The 26,353-nt window shown below is 45.7% G+C and overlaps 1 protein-coding gene across 6 annotated transcripts in view; it reads right to left on the reverse strand.

Annotated features, from left to right (window-relative positions):
* The window catches only part of ftcdnl1 (formiminotransferase cyclodeaminase N-terminal like 1), a 27,578-nt gene continuing 1,225 nt past the window's right edge, over window positions 1-26,353 (reverse strand). For 2 of the 6 annotated variants that reach the window (XM_078404163.1, XM_078404162.1), the window contains exons 2-6: window positions 16,030-16,171; window positions 15,852-15,947; window positions 13,376-13,531; window positions 8,627-8,818; window positions 1-1,399 (exon numbers count right to left, since the gene is read on the reverse strand). In XM_078404163.1, coding sequence (XP_078260289.1) covers window positions 960-1,399; window positions 8,627-8,818; window positions 13,376-13,531; window positions 15,852-15,947; window positions 16,030-16,144 — 999 coding nt within the window. In that variant the 5' untranslated portion in view covers window positions 16,145-16,171 and the 3' untranslated portion in view covers window positions 1-959. Of the gene's footprint in view, window positions 1,400-8,626; window positions 8,819-13,375; window positions 13,532-15,851; window positions 15,948-16,029; window positions 16,172-16,279; window positions 16,466-21,240; window positions 21,432-26,353 lie in introns of those variants that run through there. The other 4 variants (XM_078404166.1, XM_078404164.1, XM_078404165.1 and 1 more) reach the window with 4 other exon arrangements.

A 26,353-nucleotide genomic window follows, 5' to 3' on the forward strand; every position in this document is an offset into this window, starting at 1 on the left:
CTGCCTCTAATGTGTCCAATCCCCTAATTATCTTATATGTTTCAATAAGATCCCCCCTCATCCTTCTAAATTCCAGTGTATACAAGCCCAATCGCTCCAGCCTTTCAACATACGACAGTCCCGCCATTCCGGGAATTAACCTAGTGAACCTATGCTGCACGCCCTCCATAGCAAGAATATCCTTCCTCAAATCCCGGAGTCCCGGAGAGTATCTTCACATTTCTGTGCAGGAAGGAACTGCAGATGCTGGTTCACACCAATGATAGACACAAAATGCTGGAGTAACTCAGCGGGACAGGCAGCATCTCCGGAGAGAAGGAATGGGTGACCTTTCGTGTCGAGTCTGAAGAAGGGTCTATATTGACTGGGTCTGTATCGACTGTCGAGTTTATACTCAATACTCTGACTGAAGGCCAATGTGCCAAACGCCTTTTTGACCACCCTTTTTTTTTTCCTGATGTCTATTCTGGCTGCCAGACCTCCATGTGTATTTCATCCCACTCATTGAAAGTCTATCTTCTTATTAATTTTCCCAAGGTCATAACTAGCACGGTGGCGCAGCGGTAGAGTTGCTGCCTTACAGCGAATGCAGCGCCGGAGACTCAGGTTCGATCCTGACTACGGGCGCCGTCTGTACGGAGTTTGTACGTTCTCCCCGTGACCTGCGTGGGTTTTCTCCGAGATCTTCGGTTTCCTCCCACACTCCAAAGACGTACAGGTATGTAGGTTAATTGGCTGGGCAAATGTAAAAATTGTCCCTAGTGTGTGTAGGATAGTGTTAATGTGCGGGGATCGCTGGGCGGCGCGGACCCGGTGGGCCAAAGGGCCTGTTTCCGCGCTGTATCTCTAAATCTAAAAATCTAAAAAAAATATAGCAGACTGATAAAGAAACCCCCATGTAGTGCAATCAATACAATGTGATAAACACAACAGCAGTAATTATGCCAACAGGCCTCACTTTACATTGTAAGGACCTTGCGCTTCTTCCAAAACTCTCCAGTTCCTTCCCCTATGGCCTTTTCTGCCAAATGCTTGCAACGTTCAGGTGTAAAACCAACTAAAGCGGTGCCCACTGTTGCAACTCCGAAGTTGTTAGCCAGTTTTTCAATATGCTTCTCGATAGAACTTGGGGAAAAGTACACGTATTCTTCACCCTGAACGCAATAGGAAATGTGTTTCTCCATCTCTTCTGTCAGAGGTGACGAAGTTGCACCTTTAAAGCTCTCCACGTTACAGGCAATCTCCACAGTACCTTCATGAGGAAAGGCCATTGCCTGGATACCCGTGAGGCCACCAACATTTGCTCCACGGACGGCGGAGGCAATCTGTTGGCCGACGTTCAGATCCTGTGTGTCGATGGTCACGTTGCAGTTCATAACATAGGGGCTGGCACCAATACCTGAAATGTTAAAAAAAACAATTCACATCTTCGATAGATGCTGCTTTTCAGAAACAGCGTTTGCTTTCAGTGCAAAGTTTGGTTTCAAAAATACATCTTGATCTTTCCCTGATTCACATTAGTGCACAGTTATTGCTGCTGCTTTGATGTTCCCGATTCGATCCTGACCTCTGGCATTGTCTACGTACGTTCTCACCATGACTCAGTGGGCTCTCTCTAAATGCGGCAATTGTCTCAAACCAAAGACATGCTTGTAGATTAATTGGCCACGGTAAAATACGCCTAAAAAGAATCAGAGGATGTTGATGGGCATGTGTGAGACACAATAAATTGCAGAAAGATAGAGATATAAAGAATGGGGAATGGGTTTGACGGGATTATTCTCTGGAAGGCAGCATACACCCAATGGGTATTTATTCAAAAAATGCTGGAGTAACTCAGCAGGTCAGGCAGCATCTCGGGAGAGAAGGAATGGGTGACGTTTCGGGTCGAGACCCTTCTTCAGACTGAAGGGTCTCGACCCGAAACGTCACCCATTCCTTCTCTCCCGAGATGCTGCCTGACCTTCTGAGTTACTCCAGCATTTTGTGAATAAATACCTTTGATTTGTACCAGCTTCTGCAGTTATTTTCTTATACACCCAATGGGTATCTGTATTATAAAATTAACAACTTGCAAAGGGCTTTTTCAAATGCTCATCAACCTGAAATATTAAAACGGCTAATTTTTCTACAACTGTTGCCTTTCCTCTACCTCTAGCATTTTCTGTTTTTGTTTGCAAATGGTAATGGTTTTATCATTATAACACAACACAACACTAACATTGCACAAACCATTATCCAAATCTTTGTCAAAGAGGAAGATCCTAAGAAGCATTTTTTTTTAAATGAGAGAGATGTAGAGTGGTGGAAAGAGAAAGAAATTTAGGGATTAAAGATTAGGCTGCAATAACTAAAGCAATGGAAGCCAGGAATATTCAAGATGACAGAATCTCTGAGGAGATTGCAGAGATAGGAAGAGTGAAAGCCTCAAATCTGAAAACATTGAAGTGAATATTAAAACACATGCATTTCAGTCAGTAAAACAGGATGGAATATAAACCATGTACTGAATGAGCTCAGACTTAACCGACGTTACAAAGTGACGATCAGCCAGGAATGCAAAGTATAATGGTTCTGTCTAAAATTGGCAAAGGCGTGGTTGTGAATTTGCTCAGCAAACAGGGTGCAACCAGGAAGGAGGAAATGGCAGGTGACATTTTGAAATGGACAGTGTGGATCTGTAAGATTTGAGAAGTTTTCCCTCATTCTGCAATCAACACCAAACCAAAGAGCTGCAGTTTGGACATTTTAAACGGGAGACTGGGGCTGATAGCGGAGAAAGGCTGCGGTCAGTTTACCAAGGGATGTCACAATCTGTGGGTCCTAAAATGGCCGCAGGACCTCGTGACCAGCCACAAGAGCAAAAACCTTACAGCCCAGTCTCTAGGTTTCTGCAAAGCCACGGCCAGAACAATGGATGGGTATTGGCCATGCAGAAACCTGCGAAACCAGGTCGAAGTCCAGACACTGGGGCGCTGACATCAGCACACTCACAATGCCCCAAGCCGACCTACACAGTTAATCTCGTTAAGGGGGCACAATAGCCCATAGAACACTACCTGGTAGGTGATGGGAAACCAGTTAAACCCATCACCTCGCAACGAAATACCAATTAACACCGTCTGACCATCCCCGGTACCCCCGGACATAAGCGCAGATCAGAGAGAAAACTCATACATATATTTTAAACAAAGAGATCCCAAGATCTGGCGGGAGATAGGACGGGTCAGAATAGTATAACTGGCCACGACTTTTGGGTTTTAAACTCATGCAAGAAACTCAAGTCAAACGGATGCAGGAGGAAGAAAAGACAGGCAAGAAGAACGGATGCAAGAGAGAGGAACCGGCACGCAACTCGAGAAGAAATACTGCAAGAAAACCTGCAAGGAACGCAAGGAACGGAAGGAAGAAACTCACGGGACAAGCACGACCCTCACGGAAAGCAGCGGAGAAGCAGCACGAACAGCCAGTAACCCCAGTAATAGCCCCATGGTGAGCATGTACCCCAATCCTGCATATCCTGGACATAGTTTAGTGTAGAGGGGAGGGTGGTTTGAATAAACGTGGGTGTGTAAAGGAATATGTGTTGGTCAATTTTGCGATGTGTCGTACGTTCCCCATCTTACATTCGTGTATATGTCTTGTAGAACTGTGCGTTTTAGAATTCAGAGTAAAAGGTATTCATGTATATGTCTTGTAGAACTGTGCGTTTTATGATTCATAGTCAAAAGTATTCATGTAATTCGGTATGTGTCTTATAGATATGTCTTATAGAACTGTATAAGTATTCATGGACAATAGTCCCAAGCGCTCAATAAAAGCCTTTTCCATTTAAACCCTGGTCTTCAAATCTGGTCTGGTTGAATTATTCTGCACTATAAACGCTCCTGCATCTAAGACCAGTGTCTAGAACCGTAGGGGGTGAGTGGGTCGAACCACTCACGGGGAACCAGTGTGCGCGGCCTGGTCAAGGGATCAGAGCAAGGCACGGGGACCTTAGGTCGGGTGAAAGCTCGGCGCAGAAACCCCTTACAGATAATGGCGACCACGAAGGGACACTGGCAGCAGGACGATAGTGTACCAGAAAAGGATTTGAAAACTAGGGATGTAATGGACGAGCGCATTGCGGACTATGTTTTTAGCAAGGTGAATATCACCAAACAATGGATGTGTGGTTTATTAGAGGACAAGCGCCCACTGGATGCAGCGATCCGGTGGACGGCCAGTAAAGCCCACAAGAAATCTGTAGAAAAGGCGGTCTGGCTGACCTGCTATAAAAAGCAGGTCCAGCTTTTGGACCGCGTGGTTGTGGCACAGGCAGCCCAGATCAGGGACCTTCAGGAGGAGGTAGAGGAGAAGGCTGCAGGTGGGCACCACTTGATTGAGGCTCTGGACTCTTTAAACAAGGAGCGCCGGGTCGTGACCAACCGCCACGAAGCCAGGGTAGAGCTGATGGAGTGCCAGATCACTGAGGCTATGCGCAGTAAGGGCAAGCTCAGGGAACAGTGCGCTTCCCTGAGCCGCCAGCTGGAGACCCAGGAAGAGAACCTCAAGGGGGTTAGGGCAGCCTACAAAATGGTTTTGGAGGACAGGTCGGAAGGGGCCGACCACGGGGCCTGCCTGCAGGAGATAGAGGGTCTGCGGAGTGCTTTAAATAAAGTAAAAGGGTTGGTCTATCTAATGAACCCCCCAGCGAGCCAGTCGCTGGCGGTTGCGAAAGTCCCGGTTCCGGTCCCCAGAAAGACCGTGGTGGCTTCGGCCCCCAGACTCCACAATTCCTCTAGCTACGAGGCATCCTGGGAAAGGGGTAGTGTAGGGGAGAGAGAGAGAGAGGAGCTCCCGGTCGAAGACTCGGCACCGGCGCCCATGTTCCCGGTCCTGGAAACCAGACGGGGACCCACCGCGCTGAATGGGTACGCCGGACCCATTCAAAGCGAGATCGTGGTGCCCCACAGCTCCCAGCAGTTAAGAGCCATGATCAGGCATGTAACGAAATTGTCCGAATCAGGGGACCCTTCGCTGCATTTTAGGGAGGTCGAGCAAACCGCCGCAATCAACGGTTGCGACGAGGGAGAACGGGCAAAAATGTTGCTGTTCTCCCTGGACAGCTCGATCCTCCAATGCCTCTCAGATGAGAGTAAAAGAGGGACCAGGACCTACGATCTCCTACGGGACGAGGTCCTGGAAGTTTTGGGGATGGGCGATGAGGGTCCATTTGCCCGATTGGGGAGGACCCTCCAGATGGAGGGAGAACCCCCAAAGGTTTTTGCGGCGCGACTGTGGTCAGTCTACCAGAGCAACTGCCCGCACGTCCCCGCGCGGGATGATCTGGTCGGGAATGGGAGGGCCCAGTGGCTCCGCTGTTTGGTATCAAACAGCCTGGCGGCCGTCAGGGAGCAGGCGAAAGCCTGGTTTGATCCCACAAATAGTACGGAGGAGGCGGTTTTGGACCGTCTCACGGTAGGGTATAGGAACACCCGGAGTACGTCTACCCGACTCGTAACAGGGAAGGTGCACATGGCGGAGGCTACTGCACCGGTCCAAAAGGAGTGGCGACAGGAGGGTAACCCTACCGCACAGTCCAAGTGTTTCAGGTGCGGTAAGGTGGGGCACTGGCGGAAGAATTGCAGGGTCCACACCAAGGAAGATAGGGTTGGCACCACCCAGCGCACCGAGGTCCCAGTTAAGCCCGAGATCATCGAAACGATGATCGAGGTGATGCGGTCCCTCATGACAGCACAGGGGAAGGTGGCAGTCGCTACCGGCTCCCCGGGTACGGGGGGGGCACTGGACATTCCCCAATGACATCAGCCCGCGCAGCCTGCCTATCTGTGTCCTCTCCGCTACGATGCGTGGAAGAGGCCGCTTGTGGAGATGGTAGTGGAGAGGCAAAGGGGCAGTTACCTGTTGGACACGGGGGCTTCATGCACCGTGGTCCACACAGAGGAACCCTTTGACTCTCCCCTGTCCACGGGGGTCCCTTTCGCACTGGCGGGGTTCACAGGGAAGGAACAGGCTGGCGCGCGTTCCATCCCGCTGTCCATTCATTTGGGAGCACTCCGCACCACATGGGAGTGTATCCTGATGAAATGGACAGCAGGGGGTGGGAAGGGGATTAGGGGAAAAGAGGGGGAAGGGACTGTGCACCATGAAGCCGCCCGAGGGTTACGACCTCGAGCGCATGGTGGCAGAGGTCCCGGCCGAACTGCAAGAGTGTGTGGGGAACAACCTGAACGCGTTTGCGACCCACAAACACGATTGTGGTAGGGTAGGTAGTTGTAAGCCTGGAGCACAGGGGTCAACCACAGGGGCCAGCCCTGGGAGTGGGGACTCACAGCCAAGGATGAGGCAGGTCACGCAGACAGGCAAGGTTGCCTGCGTGAGGGGGGAGGACATTCTCCAGGAATGGAGAGTCTCGCGTTTTGGGTGGGATTCAGACGAGGAAGGGCCTGATCAGCTCGACCAGGGGCTGGATCCCATTACGGAGGAGTCGGAGTCGGAGGGGGACGACAGTAACGTCCCCGACTCAAGCACCAGAAGGCGGGGGTAGCGGGCGGAGGCTCACCACCTGTAGGTACAGGCAGGGTGAGGCCGGATGCCGCGGGTATACCCAGCACCAAGGGGGCAGAGCTGGATGAGGCGGGGCCAGGGTCGGCAGCTGCGGAGGGTACCCGAGCTGCGGCACGGCAGGAACCGGTCCTCAGCCAGGCTGTCCAGGGTGCAGTGCCTAAGGTGACTCTCCGTAGGTCTAGCAGGGGACCCCAACCTAGAAAGTTTTGGCCAGAGGTCAATCACGCCCCGAGGTACCGGAGCCAAGTGAGGAGGAGAGAGCTAACATTTCAGAGGAGGTTTAGCCCCCGCCAGGCAGCGACAGGCTGCAGAGGATCAAAGGTGGGAGACAGCGTGGTGCAGCCGCAGGAGACGACCCGCTGCAGCCCTGACAGGGATTAGCTGAGCCGCCCTGGGAAGGCGGCACTGTATTATATTTTAGATAGATAAGGATTAGGTAATTAGATAAGGATAAGTAATTTAGATAAGTTTTGTGGGGCAAAAGTATTCATGTAATTCAGTATGTGTCTTATAGATATGTCTTATAGAACTGTGAAGAGCATTCATGTACAATAGTCCCAAGCGCTCAATAAAAGCCTTTTCCATTTAAACCCTGGTCTTCAAATCTGGTCTGGTTGAGTTTTTCTGCACTATCAACGCTCCTGCATCTAAGTCCAGTGTCTAGAACCGTAGGGGGTGAGTGGGTCGAACCACTCACGGGGAACCAGTATGCGCGGCCTGGTCAAGGGATCAGAGCAAGGCACGGGGACCTTAGGTCGGGCGAAGGCTCGGCGCAGAAACCCCTTACAGATCATAGGGCCTGTTCCTGTGCTGAACTGTTCTAAATGATGGAGCAAATAGGGCCTTGAAGCTCATCAGATGCAAATGGTCAGATTCTGCAGCTGAACAAAGAAGAAAGACAAACTTTGAGAGAAGGTGTATGCAGTATGCTGACTCCTTAAATTACCCTTTCCTCCCTTAAAGTGAGTATTCCAGTCAATGACCAAATGAGTGTTGCCTAACTATAACCAAAAGACTCAATTCACTTTTTTATTCAACTTTATTTCGGGAGAGTTTTGCTTGGGATTCAAGACACAGTCTGAACTGTCCTCGACTTAACCAAGTCTGCTGAGCAACACCTTTTCCTTGATTAAATGCTACTGGTAACTGAATAGGAAACTATAAACCCACTACAAATATACCTTTTCAATTCACAATCCACTGATAAAAGCCCCAGAAAGGGTGCAGGTGAAGAACCTTTCTATTCTTTGCAATAAGGGAAAACTCTGCAGAACAACTTGTTGCAAAAAATGATGCTCTTAATGGTTGAATGCGATGTGCAATTATTCATTAAAATATGTCATTATCACTTTTGTGTCAACAAGAAGGGTCTCGACCCGAAACATCACCCATGCCTTCTCTCCAGAGATGCTGCCTGTCCTGCTGTTACTCCAGCATTTGTCTCTATCTTCAGTGTAAACTAGCATCTGCAGTTCCTTCCTACGCATATAGAGATTCTGACAGTTTCTGCTTTGGAATTAAGAGGACACGAAGTCCTGTACTTATAGACACCTCGACTTAATTCCTTTTCTCGGAGTAAGTGGGCCTTTGGCTGGGTGACGAGATAAAATACATAATATATGATCTGGCATATTTCAAGTGAAAATAGTATATGAATCAAACAATATTCCAGGAATCCCCTCAATCTCACTTGATGAAAATGGAGCTCTGATGTATTATGTAACACTTCAAAATCAACATCTAAAAGCTGCAAACCCACCTGACTTGAAGATACAGAGGCATTAATAACAAGGATGAAACTCTTTGTATTTCTTCTGTTTTTTGTTTTTTAATTGTTGTCTTTTAACATGTACGAAATAAAATAAAATGAATGAATGAATGAAAAGGTAATTTAGTTCAATTGAGGGAAATGGGGCAATTTGCTTAACTAAGGCAAGAAAGAACAGAAGTCACATTAATGGTATGAGTGGATTTGCAAACCTAAATTTTCTGAGTGTAATTCTGACGCTCACTTATTTCAATCACACAATCATAGATTCCAATGCAGGATGCCAACCTGTTAAACCACATCTGGAGGAAATCGCAGCTCCCACATCTGCCTTCCTTTCTGTACCCTTCAGACCGCTCCGGTTAAACCAGTTCAGTTCTTTTCTGCGTTGGACCAGGGATCGTTTGAGAGGTTGATCAGCATATCCAAAATAAAAGAGACTACAATCCGGCACATCATGCGTTAACCTTTCAGCAACATCTGTGAGTAGATGGTAAAAAGGAAAGCAAAGTAAAGCAATCCTCCACTTTCAGAGCCGACTCTTGTTATCTGCCTCCTGGACCAACACATCAGGTAAAAGAAAGTTTCTACATTGGATCAGCAGAGTACAGAAAAACAGGGAAAAAAACAGATGGAGAAAAACAATATTGTGCAACTTTGATGAGGAAAGTTATTGGATTTTCGCATTCTGAAGTGAGCATTGGGAAAAGATACTGCAAACTTTGTCAAGGTTCACAAACTACTTCACCACCGCAGCAGTCGGCTTCAGGAGAAGGGTCTCTCCTGACCTGGCCACTCCTTGGCTGGCTTATTGCTCTGATGCATCTATACGCTAAACGTCCCCACTTACCCAGATGACTAAAGAAAGAGGTGGCAGAAATGCGCGATGGTTCTCTGAACAGTTTAGGGACTGGTTAGAGGGAGGTGACTTAAACATGTATTCGATATGTCATGGCACCTTGTTAGATCTCACTTGATCATTCGTTTTCTCCCTTCTCCCTTTCACTCCCAAACATTAAACTCTTACTGGGTTACAGTTGCACAAGCACCTGCCTGCTTTAGATACCCCAACCAAATATTAAATATCAAGTTAGCTGCTGGTAGCTTACAATGCTAAGCTTGTGCAATCAGTTTTAATTACTCCCGTCTTCCCTCCTACTTGGTTCACCTTTGGAGCTGCACGATGGACTAATTCTGACCCTTTACCTAGGCTGCTCCGAGTAAACAGAATCCCCAGTCTTTAAACTTGTTTTTCATGTATTTTCACAGAAATCTTATCTTTCATATTATCTTTGAAAATCTGGGGCAATTCAGTGCGCTGATTCAAAGGTGACTCTGAGGCATTCAATTAATTCCCTCTCCTTGCTATAAAGTAATCCATCAGTATATTTCATTGAGAATGTAATTGTTATAGAATAACAACTTATGCTATCTCACAACTTAAATGTAGAAGGCAACTTTCAAGCAGCGAAATTACCCAAGGTGCTTCACAGTAGTGCTATTAAATAAAATTGGGCATGAGATCACACAAGAAACGTATAGAAAATAGCTTAAAACCTGGTCAAGGAAACTTTAGGAATACCTTAAATGATCATTTTAAAATCGAATCATTACTACACCAGGTTCCAACATGGACAGGAGGACATGTTGTAGTCCGTGACCTAACAATTAGTCCAGATTCCATCATCAAGGTTCCAGATGATATGATTGCAGGGAATCTGTAGAGAAGAAAGAGGAAGGGGCCAAGGAACGATCAGGAGGAAGAGGAGGAACTTCAGAGGGAGAAGTATGGCAGAGAAGTTATGTGGTTTGCTGGCTATGATGAGATAGATAACAAGTGGAAGAATGTCAAAAGTTGTCTTTCCTTGTCAGATGAGAGAGTGAATAATAGTATGCTCATGACACATTGTATAACTACTACCTGTTAACTACTGGCTGTTAACAAGTGCTAACAGTGGCAGTTAACAAATCGTTTTCTTCTGAGTTGAATAAAGTGATAAACGACTCGAATCTTTCTGCAGTACTCATTAAACCCGAGCTGGGAATTGAAAACTAGGGGAACGCCCCGTCCCCCTGCGTACACCCCCCCCCCCCATTTCCATCACTGTATGCTCAACCATGACAAGTGACACAGGCAGGACTAGAATCCTGCAAAACTTGCCTCAATCACAGCTATGGAGGGTGCCATTTACAAAAATAGCAACCAGAGTCCCTCGGATCATGAGGCACAGTAACGTCCCCTGTGCAAACCCACCACAACACCTCCACTGCCTGCTTTGGTGAACTCATTTGGTGAACTCATACCGAGCACGGTGGCGCAGCGGTAGAGTTGCTGCCTTACAGCGGATGCAGCGCCGGAGACTCAGGTTCGATCCTGACTACGGGCGCCGTCTGTACAGTGTTTGTACGTTCTCCCCGTGACCTGCGTGGGTTTTCTCCGAGATCTTCGGTTTCCTCCCACACTCCAAAGACGTGCAGGTATGTAGGTTAATTGACTGGGTAAAATGTAAAAATTGGCCCTAGTGTGTGTAGGATAGTGTTAATGTGCGGGGATCGCTGGGCGGCGCGGACTCGGTGGGCCGAAGGGCCTGTTTCCGCGCTGTATCTCTAAATCTAAAAAAAAATCTTTAAAAAACCCTCAGACTACCTCTGATCGGACTTTACTGGCACTAAACCTTATACCCTTATCGTGTGCCTATACACTGTAAATAGGCTCGATTGTAATCATGTATTGTCTTTCCGCTGACTGGTTAGCACGCAACAAAAGCTTTTCACTGGACCCCGATACACGTGACAATAAACTAAACTGCACTGTGGCCGGGAGGTTGCATATAATGCCAAGCTGGCAGGCAGAGGAGAAGCAACAGGCAATATGACCTTGTTGCTTATTGGATGTTGATTATCCATTCAATCAAGTTACTGCACAACCTCTATCAATTATTTGACATTACATTAATAATGAATTACATTTCAATGGTCATAACACAATTTGTTCACATGTGTGCTTGTCAAGATATATTACTACATACCACAATGAAATGAATGCAGAATCAAAGCTGGTCACCATATTGTTTATCAGTTGTCATTAAAACCACTCAGGATCTCTGCCATTTTTGGAGGTGGTCTCGGAAAGAAAGATGATCCTCAAACTGCGGAGCATCTTGGACAATACATCTCACCCCCACCCTGACACACTGGTCAACCTGAGGAGCACCTTCAGCAACAGACTGGTATCAAATTGTACAACTTGCAATTTAGCGAGAGGTACTCTTCAATAAAAGGCACAACATTTTAGGATGGACATCAAGGCATTGCAATAATGGTTCCAGAGGTTAGGGATTACAGATACGAGTTCAGACTGTAGAAACTGGGGTTGTTCTGCTTTCAGGGGTAATGATTTGGAAAAAATACAAACTGCTGGAAAAACTGAAGGAATCAAGCAGCATCTTTGGAGGTAAAGGGATGATTGGTGTTTCTGGTCGAGATTCTGCATCGGGATTGGTGTCGGCTCTCAACCCGATACGTCCGTCTTCATACAGGGTACCAACGCAAACATCAACCATCCCTTTGCCTCCACACATGTCGTTTGACCTGGTGAGTTTTTCCTGCAGTTTGTTTTTTGCTCCAGCTTCCAGTGCCCGCAGTCTCTTGTGTCTCCAATGACTTGAAAGGATCAGGAAGAATGGATTGTGAGAACCTGTTTTCAATGACTGAGTGTGCAGGAAGAATCTGGAGATGCTGGTTTAAACCGAAGATAGGCATAAAATGTTGGAGTAACTCAGCGGGACAAGCAGCATCTCTGGAGAGAAGGAATGGGCGACGTTTCAGGTCGAGACCCTTCTTCAGACTCAATGGCTGAGTGACTGCTAACTAGAGGATACTGATTTGAAGCACCACGAGGGAAAACTTCCTCATTGCCGCCAAAGGTTAGTGTTGGCATTGGCTGATAAAGGTGGTGGAAACATGCAATAAAGCGTTCAATCAGTAAAGAGGTAAATGTACAAGAGCAGGAAATGTGGGGATATGAGTACAGAACTGGTAAGCAGGGAGAACTGAATTAGTTGTCAAATGATCCAGGTCAAATGGATCAAATTGGCTCTTTTTAATACTGTAAAACGGCATGATTTTATGATGTATAGAGGATTCACCATGACTTCTGGACTTTCCAAAGGTGCTTACATACAATAAAGTATTTCAGAAGTGTGGTTACTGTTAAAATACAAGAAATATAGCAGCCAACCTGCACAGAGCAAGTTCCTACAAACAGTAATGAATTAACAGCTGCTGGTTAAGGGGTGAAGAAATCCCCTCCACCACACCAAAACACTGTGCCGATCCCATCTGCAATCTGGGCTTTCGTTTAATATATATCTCATCTTGAATATGGTACCCCTAACTCCTCGGCTCTGTAATGAAACATCACCCTAGATTTTGAGAGGAGATCTTATCGAAACGTATAAGATTATTAAGGGGTTGGACACGTTAGAGGCAGGAAACATGTTCCCAATGTTGGGGGAGTCCAGAACAAGGGGCCACAGTTTAAGAATAAGGGGTAGGCCATTTAGAACTGAGATGAGGAAAAACTTTTTCAGTCAGAGAGTTGTGAATCTGTGGAATTCTCTGCCTCAGAAGGCAGTGGAGGCCAATTCTCTGAATGCATTCAAGAGAGAGCTAGATAGAGCTCTTAAGGATAGCGGATGGGGTATGGGGAGAAGGCAGGAACGGGGTACTGATTGAGAATGATCGGCCATGATCACATTGAATGGCGGTGCTGGCTCGAAGGGCCGAAGGGCCTCCTCCTGCACCTATTGTCTATTTGATAAATGATCATCAACCTGAAACATTATCTGTTTTCCTCTGTCTGCAGATGCTGACTGCCCTGCCGAGACTTTCTCGCACTTCGTTGCTGTTGATGTGGGCTCTGAATCGAGGAGTGAGAGTGTAATTGGTGAATCAAGGCAGATGATAAGATACCAACCGAGCTGCCAATTCAACGGTGGGCGAAAAAAGAGCAAACTCACCGCGACATCAACTCACCGCAAGCCACTCTGCCACACTCCTCCAGGCTAACGGACTCTGAGAGAGGGTAAATGGGCACAAGGTCCACTGCTCCAAGGCAGGGGTGAACGCCAACATGAGCGGTCATGTCAATTAAATTAAATGCTTCAACGCAGGCTGTCAAAACCGAGTTACCTGAAAGAGGAAAATGCCAGTGTGTTTTCATCATCATTGAAACCGAGTGTAAACATGCTGCCAATTCAGTCAGTCTGAAGAAGGGTCTCGACCCGAAACGTCACCCATTCCTTCTCTCCCGAGATGCTGCCTGACCTGCTGAGTTACTCCAGCATTTTGTGAATAAATCGATTTGTACCAGCATCTGCAGTTATTTTCTTATACTATGTAAACATGCTGCCATTGCTCCAACCCTGCTCTCTCTCCCATCTCCCTTCTCACGTCCAACAAAGACTCACATTAGGAAGCTATGCATGGCATCCTTACCCGGTGCCCCGACCTAAAGGTAGGACATATCCTCAATGTTTAACTGATTTACTCCAGGGATAAAGGAGATATTACGCTGACAGGTCCAATGTGTTCAAGAGTTTAGTAGTATGGGAGGTGATCTCATTGAAAGATATAAAGTGCTTACGGGGCTTGACAGGTTCGATGCAGTGACAATGTTTCTCCTGCCTGAGGTGACTAGAACCAGGGATCTGATCTTACTTTTATTTCCAAAAATAAACTTTGTTCAGAATGAAAAAAATATATACCAAACAAATACTGTCTAAAAACTCTCCAGACACTCTCGGCATCTAAACATGCATTGGTGTCATAGCCAGTAATGTTCGCACCTATTTTTAAGCAAAACAAACCATCCTTGCCACTCATGTGGCCCCTGGGGTGATATCCTTTCCCCTCTGTGAGGGCGGTCCCCACTGGAATCTGCCCCTCAATGTCCAGCAGCGGAATGACCCTAGATTGTTGTCCTCCCCACACAGCCTTGGTGTTGGCTGCACCGAGCTTCAGCGAGTCCCTCACCATCTCACAATTTGGGGTCAGGCACGCACCATGAGAAGAAATCCTTCTGCAGTTGTACAGGGCCCTAGTGAGACCGCACCTGGAGTACTGTGCGCAGTTTTGGTCTCCAAATTTGAGGAAGGATATTCTTGCTATTGAGGGCATGCAGCGTAGGTTTACTAGGTTAATTCCCGGAATGGCGGGACTGTCATATGTTGAAAGACTGGAGTGACTAGGCTTGTATACACTGGAATTTAGAAGAATGAGAGGGGATCTTATCGAAACGTATAAGATTATTAAGGGGTAGGACACGTTAGAGGCAGGAAACATGTTCCCAATGTTGGGGGAGTCCAGAACAAGGGGCCACAGTTTAAGAATAAGGGGTAGGCCATTTAGAACGGAGATGAGGAAAAACTTTTTTAGTCACAGAGTTGTGAATCTGTGGAATTCTCTGCCTCAGAAGGCAGTGGAGGCCAATTCTCTGAATGCATTTAAGAGAGAGCTAGATAGAGCTCTTAAGGATAGCGGAGTCAGGGGGTATGGGGAGAAGGCAGGGATGGGGTACTGATTGAGAATGATCAGCCATGATCACAATGAATGGCGGTGCTGGCTCGAAGGCTGAATGGCCTCCTCCTGCACCTATTGTCTATTGTCTATTGTCTATTCACTCAGAAGAAATTCTTTACGTAGGAAGGCTGTGGAGACTCAGTCACCAAGTAAATGCAAAACAAAAATTGATAGATTTTGGTATTTCAAAAAAATCGAGGGATATGGGGCTAGTAGCAGAAAATTACCCACTGAGGTGAAAAGATTTGGTATGGTCTGACCAAGTGGCAGGGCAGGCACATGGGCCGAAAGACCTGCTCTGTTTATTTTCTCATATTCTTTGTAAGTAATGATTGAATTTGACTTTGTTGGCTTGCTCATGAGTTTCCCTTTCCTCACAAACCTTCCCTCAGAGTTCCACTGAGACAGTCCTACAAGGATCATGACTTCACTAACAAGTTTCAGAACCAACTTGTGTGGGAAGGAACTGCAGATGCTGGTTTACACCGAAGATAGAAGATACACAGAAGTTCTGGAGTAACTCAGTGGGACAGGCAGCATCTCCGGAGAGACAGAATGGGTGATGTTTCGGGTTGAGACCCTTCTTCAGACTCACCCATTACTTCTCTCCGCTGAGTTACTCCAGCATCTTGTGTCTACCTTCAGAATCAACTCGTCAGGACCATCCCACTGCCAATCAGTTGGTGCTGCCAGATTTGTTTCTCCTCTCATCTCACCAATGTGACCCAACCCCAGGCAAACTTCTCCTACATGATGAACTTGTAAATACCAAACCTAACACCCACTGAGGAACAGAATCTGAGCTTCAAACCAAAAGTTTGAACTTGGGGCCCTATCTTTGAGCACTTATGTCCCGAACCAGAAAACACTTAATTTCATCTGTTTCTGAAGTTAAGAAAAACCTTAAGAACAAAACGTGTTGAAATCTTACCCAATGTCTCAACTGGACCTGCAAGAGTTAAAACAGATCTGTTGTAGTCATAATCTGAAAATATGTTCAGCACAGTTGTTTGTATTTTCTTCTGTCCTGTAATCAAGGCCAAACACAAGCATTTCCGTAAGTTATTTTTCCTCAGAATTGTAGCAGTAATAGAAGAAATGAAATGTACCTTGGTTACCACAGAGTGCAGCTGTGGCGACCCTTTCCACAATGTCTTTCTTTCTGGCTTCAGAAATATTCAGTAAACACACAGCCAAGCGGAGACTTAATTTTCGCGATGCCATACCTTGACTTGATCAGGAAGCCAAAAACTGCAGAAAGTAAAAATGTTTCATTTTATTAATATCTTGCAGAATAATTTCCCCGATGGCGCTTACAGCTTTCCAAGCAAGAGAACAGCATTCTCTGAACTCACGCACCGACCGCGGCACGGTGGCTCAGCGGTAGAGTTGCTGCCTTACGGCGCCAGAGACCCGGGTTCGATCCTGACTACGGGTGCTGTCTGTGCGGAGTTTGTCCGTTCTCCCGTGACCTGCGTGGATTTTCTCAGCGAACTTCGGTTCCCTCCCACACTCCAACGACGTACAGGTTTGTAGGTTAATTGGCTTGGTATAAATGTAAAAAATTGTTAAAATGTAAAAAGGAAAGTGTTAATGTGCGGGGATCGCTGGTCGGTGCGGACTCGGTGGACTGAAGGGCCTGTTCAGGGCCATCTTTACAGCATTATGGGCTCCGGGCAAAGCAGTGTACTGGGGCCCCTACGACAACTACTCACAGGAATAAAAATGTAAACACAATTTCACGACTCCTGTTGTCCCCCTCCCCAGTGCCCATTCTCAGACCCCCCCCCCATTCTCTCTCCCCCAGACCAACTGTTACTCTCCGCCACCCCCTTTCCCCAGCACCCCCATTTCCCCCACTCTCTCTTCCCCCCCACCACCAACCCCCACCCTTGCTGTCCCCCTCCCCAGTCCCACTCTGCCTCCTCCCACCCCCACTCTCTCCTCCTCCCACCCTCCCCGTCGCCCCCACCGTTACTCTCCCCCACCCCCCTTTCCCTACCAGCCCCCCCCCCCCCTGTCGTGCCGGCGAAAAGCACTTAGCGATGGACTTAGGGTGATACATTGTTGCGAAAAGCACTTACAGATCGCTGTGAGAAGCACTTAGGGATGGAAAAGCAAAGCACTTAGGGAGCTAATTGTTGCGAAACAGATCGCTGTGAGAAGCACTTCGGGATGGAAAATGTTGCGAAAAAAGCACTTATTGAACCTACATTTTTAAAGTAGTATTTATTTATTGCAAGTCACTTAACATACACAGATCAGCATGGGGTCCCTATGCTCGTGGGGCCCCGGGCAAGTGCCCATCAGGCCCATGCGTTAAGACGGCCCTGGGCCTGTTGCCACGCTGTATCTCTAAACTAAACTAAACTAAACTAAACTAAACGTTTAAATGTACAGAGGAACCATGGCGCAAGTTCTTTGTCAATTTGCCTCTTGACTGGGAAATGTCCTTAACCCTGCTTTGCATTGCTGCCTGCAGCTCTGTTGATTTTGGACATTTACCTGTCCAGCTGCTGCCTGCTTTATTTTGCATTACATTAAGAGTGCTCAGAGCCGTGCAAGCACTCACCGAGCAGATAGTAGTACTGTTACAAATCCAAATCCAAATGAACTTAAAACCAAGGAGTTGTATTCTTGCAAGAAACACTTGTTAATGAACACTTACAAATATAAAATGAAACCAAAAAATTCTGGAAACACTCAGCATTTAAGAAAGTGTTTCTGGAGATGTAACGTTTCAAGAACAGATCTAACTTTTCAGGGTCAATGACCTGAAGTCAATATGAAGGATATGATATAAGAAAATAACTGCAATGCTGGTACAAAATGGAAGGTATCTATCTATTCACAAAATGCTGGAGTAACTCAGCAGGTTAGGCAGCATCTCAGGAGAGAAGGAATGGGCGACGTTTCGGGTCGAGACGTCGCCCATTCCTTCTCTCCTGAGATGCTGCCTGACCTGCTGAGTTACTCCAGCATTTTGTGAAGGATATGAATTCAGTTCTACTCTGAGTGGGTGAAACTGCCAATACTCCAACTCTTTGTACTGCAAACAGCACTGAGCTTCCTTAGGCCGCAAAAAAACAAAAAGACAAAGACTTCACATATTCGATCTTCATACATGACAATACATTAGTTCAATCACATTTTTTTCAGAAATAATATTTTGTGGCTGTGCGGATTGTTTACAAATGCATAAGAAGTAACAATGACTCTGAGACAATAAATGGCAATAAATTAAGTGATTGGGGTTGTTACATTTTATGAGTACACAAAGGTTTCACATTGATGAACACTGGGTTGAGGATGACCTTTGGAAATACAATATTGGTATCTTTAGTAGCTCAGGAGGTCATTAAACAAGCTCTTTATTATCTATCTTCTTACTGGAGCAAGCCTATAAACTGAATGTAATAATAATGCAATTAAAGGGCATATAGAACATATAGCACAGGAACAGGCGTACTGCCACATCCATTTGTACACCATTAGTTAAATGCACCCTGAACTCATGAAAGATCTATCCAGACAATTTCCAGGCAGGAGAACCTGCAGCCACCCACCAAGTTGTGCGTGGTCTCCCAGTAATTCAAGGGTATATTGTGAGTCCCAAGTACTGTGGGAGCTGGGTTCCTCCTGTGTTGGCACAGGTATCTCACTTAACACAAGCACACCAAACTAACAGACCCTCCATCACCAACACTCCTCAACACTCTCACAGGACTTCTGTCTCTTTTGCTCCTCTTAAATTCACACAACCCCCTTCTCCCACACTCCTCTTAAATCAAAGGATGTTGTTTTTAAACTCAAAGGACCTCGATCTCCAGTGATACAAGAGTTGGCCAATATCTGATGCAGACCCTTTATCCTGAGGCTGTAGCTCCTACTTAAATTCTCCCCTGGTCCACAAGATCCACTTTGCCAAACACGTCCAGAAACATCCATGTTTAAACAATATCACCTCTCATTCTTTTACACTTCAGTAAATATCAACCAAATCTCAATCATTCAATCTCTCTCAGGAAGCAATCTGATGAACCTCTGTCTTCTAGGACTGTATAAAATCATGACAGGAATATATTGGGCAGATGCACAGAGTCTCTTGCCCAGAGTAGGGGAAATCAAAATCTAGAGGGCAGTGAACGGGGAAAGACTTTACCGGAATCTGAGGGGTAACATTTTCACACAAAGGGCGATGGGTAGATGGAATGAGCTGCCGGAGGAGGTAATTCAGGCAGGAACCTTTGCGACATTTAAGAAGCAATTAGATAGTACCTGGATAAGACAGGTTTAGAGGAATATGTGCCAAGCAAGTGGGACTAGTAGTAGATGGGACATGTTTAGAGGAATATGTGCCAAGCAACAGGCAAGTGGGACTAGTGTAGATGGGACATGTTTAGAGGAATATGTGCCAAGCAACAGGCAAGTGGGACTAGTGTAGATGGGACATGTTGGTCGATGTGGGCAGGTTGGGCAAAAGGACCTGTTTCCACACTATGCTGTGACTATGACACTATGACTCCATGTTCCACAAGCTCAGCACATCTTTAAGTGCAGAGGCTAAATACAGGGCTCTAACAGTTCGTTAGACACAACTGGATCAACTTTTCCATAGAGCTCTTATTTCCCAGATGATCGCTGTTCCTTATTTATTGGCAAACATTTTAATTTCCAATTCTAATCCATTAGGTTAAGCAGCATTTGTGAATGGGAAAAACACGAGAGACCCAGATTCGATCCTGAACTCGGTTGCTGCCTGTGTGGAGTTTTCATGTTCTCCCAGTGACAGTGGGTTTCCCCCGAGTTCTCCGGTTTCCTCCCACATCCCAAAGACCTCAGGGATCTCCGGTTTCTTCCCACACTCCAAAGATATACGGGTTTGTAGGCTAATTGGCTTGGTATAATTGTAAATTGGCCCTAGTAAGTGTGCAGGATCGCTGGTCGGCACAGACTGTGTGGGCCGAACGGTCCGTTTCCGCACTGTGTCTCTAAACTAAAAACCTGTTGGTTTCTAGGTTAACTGGCCACTGTAAAATTGCTTCTATTGTGTACGAATGGGATAACATAGAACTACCGTGAACAGGTGATCGATGGTCCACATGTACTTGGTGGGCTGAAAGGTCTGTTTCCATCGAAGGTAGACACAAAATGCTGGAGTAACTCAGCGGGTCAGGCAGCATCTCTGGAGAGAAAGAATGGGTCTGTTTTCATGCTACCCAACCCACTGAGTTCGTCCAGTGGATTGTTTGTTGCACCAAATTCCTGTCTCAGCAGTTCCTTGTGCTTCCACTCATGCCTATGTACAGTAATTGATTTTTAATTTGACTCTACTTTTGATGACTTCATGCTCATCTTGGAATGAATATTAAAAAAATTATTCTGATTACTTCCCTCGAAGATCGTTTTGTAAAGATGACCAATTAACCATGTTTGTAAGAAAATAACTGCAGATGCTGGCCTTCATAACAAGAGGAGTTGAGTATAGGAGCAAAGATGACCTTCTGCAGTTGTACAGGGCCCGAGTGAGACCACACCTGGAGTACTATGTGCAGTTTTGGTCTCCAAATTTGAGGAAGGATATTCTTGCTATTGAGGGCGTGCAACGTAGGTTTACTAGATTAATTCCCGGAATGGCGGGACTGTCATATGTTAAAAGACTGGAGCGACTAGGCTTGTATACACTGGAATTTAGAAGGATGAGAGGGGATCTTATCGAAACATGTAAGATTATTAAGGGGTTGGACACGTTAGAGGCAGGAAACATGTTCCCAATGTTGGTTGAGTCCAGAACCAGGGGCCACAGTTTAAGAATAAGGGGTAGGCCATTTAGAACGAAGATGAGGAAAATCCTTTTCAGTCAGAGTTGTAAATCTGTGGAATTCTCTGCCTCAGAAGGCAGTGGTGGCCAATTCTCTGAATGCATTCATGAGAGAGCTAGATAGAGCTCTTAAGGATAGCGGAGTCAGGGGAGTACGGGTAGAAGGCAGGAACAGGGTACTGATTGAGAATGATCAGCCATCATCACATTGAACGGTGGTGCTGGCTCGAAGGGCCGAATGGCCTATTCCTGCACCTATTGTCTATTGTCTATTGTCTATTGGGACAGGCAGCATCGCTGGAGAGAAGGAATGGGTGACGTTTCGGGTCGAGATCCTTCTTCAGACTGACTTTTTATTTTATTCAAACCACTTTTTCCTATTTAATTGCCCTAGTCCATGCAGGGTGAACGTTTCTCATAATGTTTGCATTACTCTTGCTGCAATCATCCTTATATTTTAATTAATGTCACAAACAATTAATATTTTAATTGCACTCACCCTTTGATACGTGCTGATAAATTAGTTCTCACTTCTGCCGGAGTGTTGTGACTTTAAAGTGCCACCTGCATCATTCGGATCAAATTATGTTTGCTTGCAAATATTTGAAAAGGATACAAACTTGATAAAGGCGTTTCCATATTTGTTATGAATAAAGTCTATTTTTGACACTTGAAATTTAAAGCTCACCTTCAAATTGAGGACGGTTCAGTTACTCAAATTTATAAAATGGAAGCAAACAGGAGACCTTTGACCATTGGCAGCAGACTCCAAACATGACGAGTAACACAATCCAAATGTTATCAAATGGTGCCCTCCTCTGGCATTGATAAAGTATTGCTTGTCGAAATTCTGGGTTCCACAGATATGATTCAGGTTCAGATCAGATTCAAATTAATTCATTGTTATTTACAGCAAGGTGCAATGAAATTCCCTGTTTGATAAATACAACGATAAACAAATGAGTGCAAAGCAGCAGAATAGTGCAAAGATTGCAATATGATCTGAAGTGGTGCAATAAAGCCTTAAGTAAAATGTATAAACAAGTAACCACAGATGCTGGTTTACAAAACAATGTGCTGGAGTAACTCAGCGGGTCAGGCATCATCTCTGGAGAACATGGAAAGGTGGCATTTCACAGAGTGCTGGAGTAACTCAGCGGGTCAGGCAGCATCTCTGGAAAACATGGATAGGTGACGTTTCACAGAATGCTGGAGTAACTCAGCAGGGCAGGCAGCATTTCTGGAGAACATGGATAGGTGACGTTTCACAGAGTGCTGGAGGAACTCAGCGGGTCAGGCAGCATCTCTGGAGAACATGGATAGGTGGCGTTTCACAGAGTGCTGGAGTAACTCGGCGGGTCAGGCAGCATCTCTAGAGAACATGGATAGGTAGGTGACTTTTCAGGTCAGGATGCTTCTTCAGACACAGATAAATATGGAATAACGGATTGACATAGTGTTAAAGTAAGAGTACTTGGCAGCAGCTCAAAGAGGTAGACACAAAATGCTGGAGTAATTCCGCGGGACAGGCAGCATCTCTGGATAGATGTTTCGGCTCGAGACCCTTCTTCAGACTCGACCCGAAAATTCACCTATTCCTTCTATCCAGAGATACTGCCTGTCCCACTGAGTTACTCCAGCATTTTGTGTCTATCTTCAGTGTAAACCAGCATCTGCAGTTCCTTCCTACACATACCTCAAATAGGTAAATGGTTCTGGAGTCTGATAGCAGTGCGGAAGAAGCAGTACTTAATTCTAGACATCTGGGCTTTTGAGTTCCAGTATCATCCCCCAGAAGAAATAACAGAATGGCCAGGGTGTCAGCAACCCTTGACGATACTTCCAGCCTTTCTGGTGTCACGCGCCATCAAGATTCAATACTTAGGTACTTATGATGGAACCTGGATTCCTCCTGCTTTGGGAAAAAGCTAAATATCCCATGAAATGGTGTGCTGTAGTTATTGTCACAATTAAATTCACAACATTACTCCATAAGATAGTTCCTATAATAGTAAAGGGTAGGAAGAAGAAAGCAAGGCTAATGATGAAAGGGTAAATTTGAAAGTAGCTCACATGTGGAGAGAACAACATTGTCTTAGTTTCATCAGAACTTATGTTGAAAGGTTATTGTCCCAAAACAGGATTTATCTCAAGTAGTACTAGTAGCAGCATTTGCTGTTTAGTTTAAATAGTTTACAGCATGAAAACAGGCCCTTCAGCCCACCAAGTCCATGCCAACCAATGATCACCCGTACACTAGTTTTGTCCTACACACTAGCGACAATTAGATAAGCAAACTCATCTGCAAATAAGCCAACTAAACGGCGGCATGGTTGCGCAGCGGTAGAGTTGCTGCCTTACAGCGAATGCAGCGCCGGAGACTCAGGTTCGATCCTGACTACAGGCGCCGTCTGTACGGAGTTTGTACGTTCTCCCCGTGGCCTGCGTGGGTTTTCTCCGAGATCTTCGGTTTCCTCCCCCACTCCAAAGACGTACAGGTATGTAGGTTAATTGGCCGGGCAAATGTCAAAATTGTCCCTAGGGTGTGTAGGATAGTGTTAATGTGCGGGGATCGCTGGGCGGCGCGGACCCGGTGGGCCGAAGGGCCTGTTTCCGCGCTGCATCTCTAAATCTAAAAATCTAAAAAAACCTGTACGTCTTTGGAATGTGGGAGGAAACCGGAGGAGTCACGGGGAGAACATACAAGCTTCATACAGACAGCGCCCATAGGCAGGATTGAACCCGACTCTGGCGCTGTAAGGCAGCAACTCTATCTCTGCAACACCCTGCTGTTTTCATTTGTTTTCAAATAATTCATGAATAAAAAGGTGCAATTGGTAACAGACACCATGAAACTAATGAAATGCCCCCAAACATATCTGGTTTGCTATTTCTCCCTGGGAAGGGGATCAATTGTCCTTACCCCTTCTGACTTAACAATTACTCCAGAACAACGTGGTTGAGTTTTAAATGCGGTTTGAAAACCACAGAAAAACACACAAGTATGCAATTTGGCCCATCATGTCCATGACCTTTGCAAAAACAATTCAGCTTATCCTGCGCCCCCTCACAACCTGAAATTATTCACCTTTCACTTACCAATCCATTTTCCTTTTGAACATCATCATTTAATCTGCATCCATGATCCTCTAACAGTGCATTCGAGATTCTAATCACTCACTATATAAAAATATTTCTCCTAATGTTATTTTTGGTTGTTTTGACAGTTGCCTTCATTCCAAATCCTTTAGTTCTTAACTCCACTTTGTCTATACCATTCATGATTTTAAATATTGCTATCAGATCAGCTCCGAATCTCCTCTGGTGCTAAGAGAACAACCACAGCTTCTCCGGTTGATCCCTGGAATGGTTGTAATTGATTCAAAGATACAGCGTGGAAACAGGCCCTTCAGCCCACCTCGTCCATACTGACCATTGATCACCCGTTCACACGAGTTCTACGTTAACCCATTTTTGTATCTACGTCTTACGATTTAGAAATACCAATAAACCTACAAACCCAGACGTCTGTGAGATGTGGGAGGAAACTGGAGCACCTGGAAGAAACCCACACAGTCACAGGGAGAACTTGCAAATTCTGCACAGTCAGCACTGGAAGTCAGGATCGAACCTCGGTCTCCCGCACTGCGAAGCTGTAGCTCTACTAGCTGCGCCGATGAGCCGTCCTTTAATCTAGTAAGTTCTTTTCCAAAGCCCACACATTTTTAAAATATGCCGTGGCCTCCTTGCTCTTATACTCTATTTATAAATAAAAGCACTGTGAATGAGTAACAAATGCCCACATATTCAGGATGAAGTTTATAACTCCCCTCTTCAATACCATACAACTTGTCCTTAATGTTATATTTCAATTATATATGAAAGACTGCCAACGTCTTCATTTATAAAGCAAATTGTCTGTTTAAAATCATTGCAATCATCAGTCAGAACATTGAGTATAGGAATTAGGCCGCTGTGTAACAAGTGTCGATGTTGTTGGTGAGACCACACGTGGAATATTATGTGCAGTTATGGCCATCCAGCTAGAGGAAGGATATCACATATCTGGAAAGAATACAGAAAAGATTCATGAGAATGGTGCTCAGACTGATGGCCTCGATTTTAAGGAGTGGCTAGATAGGCTGGGGTTGTTTTTGCTGGAGTGTGGGAGGTTGAGCAGCGATCTTGTAGAGGTACAAAATGGATGGTCAGTTTTTTTTCTCAGGGTAGGGCAGCCTAAAACTAGAGGGGATAGATTTTAAGGTGAAAGGAGAAAAAATAAAAAAGGACATGGGGGCAACATTTTCCACACAGAGGGTAGTGAATATATGGAATATACTGTAGGTTGAAACCAGCAGATGCTGGTTTAAACCGAAGATAGACACAAAATGCTGGAGTAACTCAGGCAACATCTCTGGAGAGAAGGAATGGGTGAAATTGCGGGTCGAGTCCCTTCTTCAGACTGTATACTGGCAGTGGAAGTTGTAGAGATGGTAGACAATTAGATGGATAGGAAAGATTTCGAGAGATATGAGCCAAAACCAGGTAATAAAGGACTAGCTTAGTTAAGCAACTTGTATAGACCATGGACATGAGGGGTCAAATTGCATCCTTGTGTGCTGTCAGCATGTGCAGGTTGTGCCAAAGGGACATGTTTCTCTGCTGTGTCTTTGACAGATCTTTTTATTATTTTCTGCAAAGGGTTCCTGACACAAATGTTATCTGCTTTCTCTCCGCAAAAGCTGCTTAACAGACTGAGGTTTTCCAGCATTTCTGTTCTTTTGTTTCCAATTTCAACATCTGCAGTTTTATTTGTTTTCCTCCACAGTTCTTTCATTTTGGTTCACAGACTAATCAGTAAACCTGTAATAAAAATGAACTACAGATGCTGATTTATACCAAAGATAGACACAAAATGCTGGAGTAACTCAGCGGGTTAGAGTCTCGACAGAAAAAGTCATCTATGTATTTTCTCCAGAGATGCTGCCTGACCAGCTGAGTTACACCAGCCTTTTGTGTCTAATTAGTAAACTGCAGGTCCACTGCTGCTTTAGGCTTATCTCCTTCCTCAAGTAAAACTTCAGATACAAATGTGAAAAAGCAGTGAACAGATACAAGTTCAGAAGTTGCTGCAGCAGAATTAGGTCATCAAGTCCACTCCGCCATTCAATCATGGCTGGTCTATCCCTCTCCCTCCTAACCCCATTCTCCTGCCTTCTCCCCATAACCCCTGACAATAGTCAATAGGTGCAGGAGGAGGCCATTCGGCCCTTCGAGCCAGCACCGCCATTCGCCGTGATCATGGCTGATCATCCACAGTCAGTACCCTGTTCCTGCCTTCTCCCCAGGCCCCCTGACAGCACGGTCAAAGTGTGAAATTTTCCATGTTCTACAAGGATCTTGTTGTAACCTTTGGGATCTGGGACCATGGACACATCTGCCAGAGACGTGACAGCAGCAAACCTGTTCCCCATCACCCAGATACGGGGTGCTCTGACACTCGTACTAATCAAGACTCTATCTATCTCTGCCTTAAAAATATCCACTGACTTGGCCTCCACAGCCTTCTGTGGCAATGAATCCCACAGATTCACCACCCTCTGACTAAAGAA

This window comes from Rhinoraja longicauda, chromosome 8, assembly GCF_053455715.1.
Source record: "Rhinoraja longicauda isolate Sanriku21f chromosome 8, sRhiLon1.1, whole genome shotgun sequence".
Taxonomy (NCBI): Eukaryota; Metazoa; Chordata; class Chondrichthyes; order Rajiformes; family Arhynchobatidae; genus Rhinoraja; species Rhinoraja longicauda.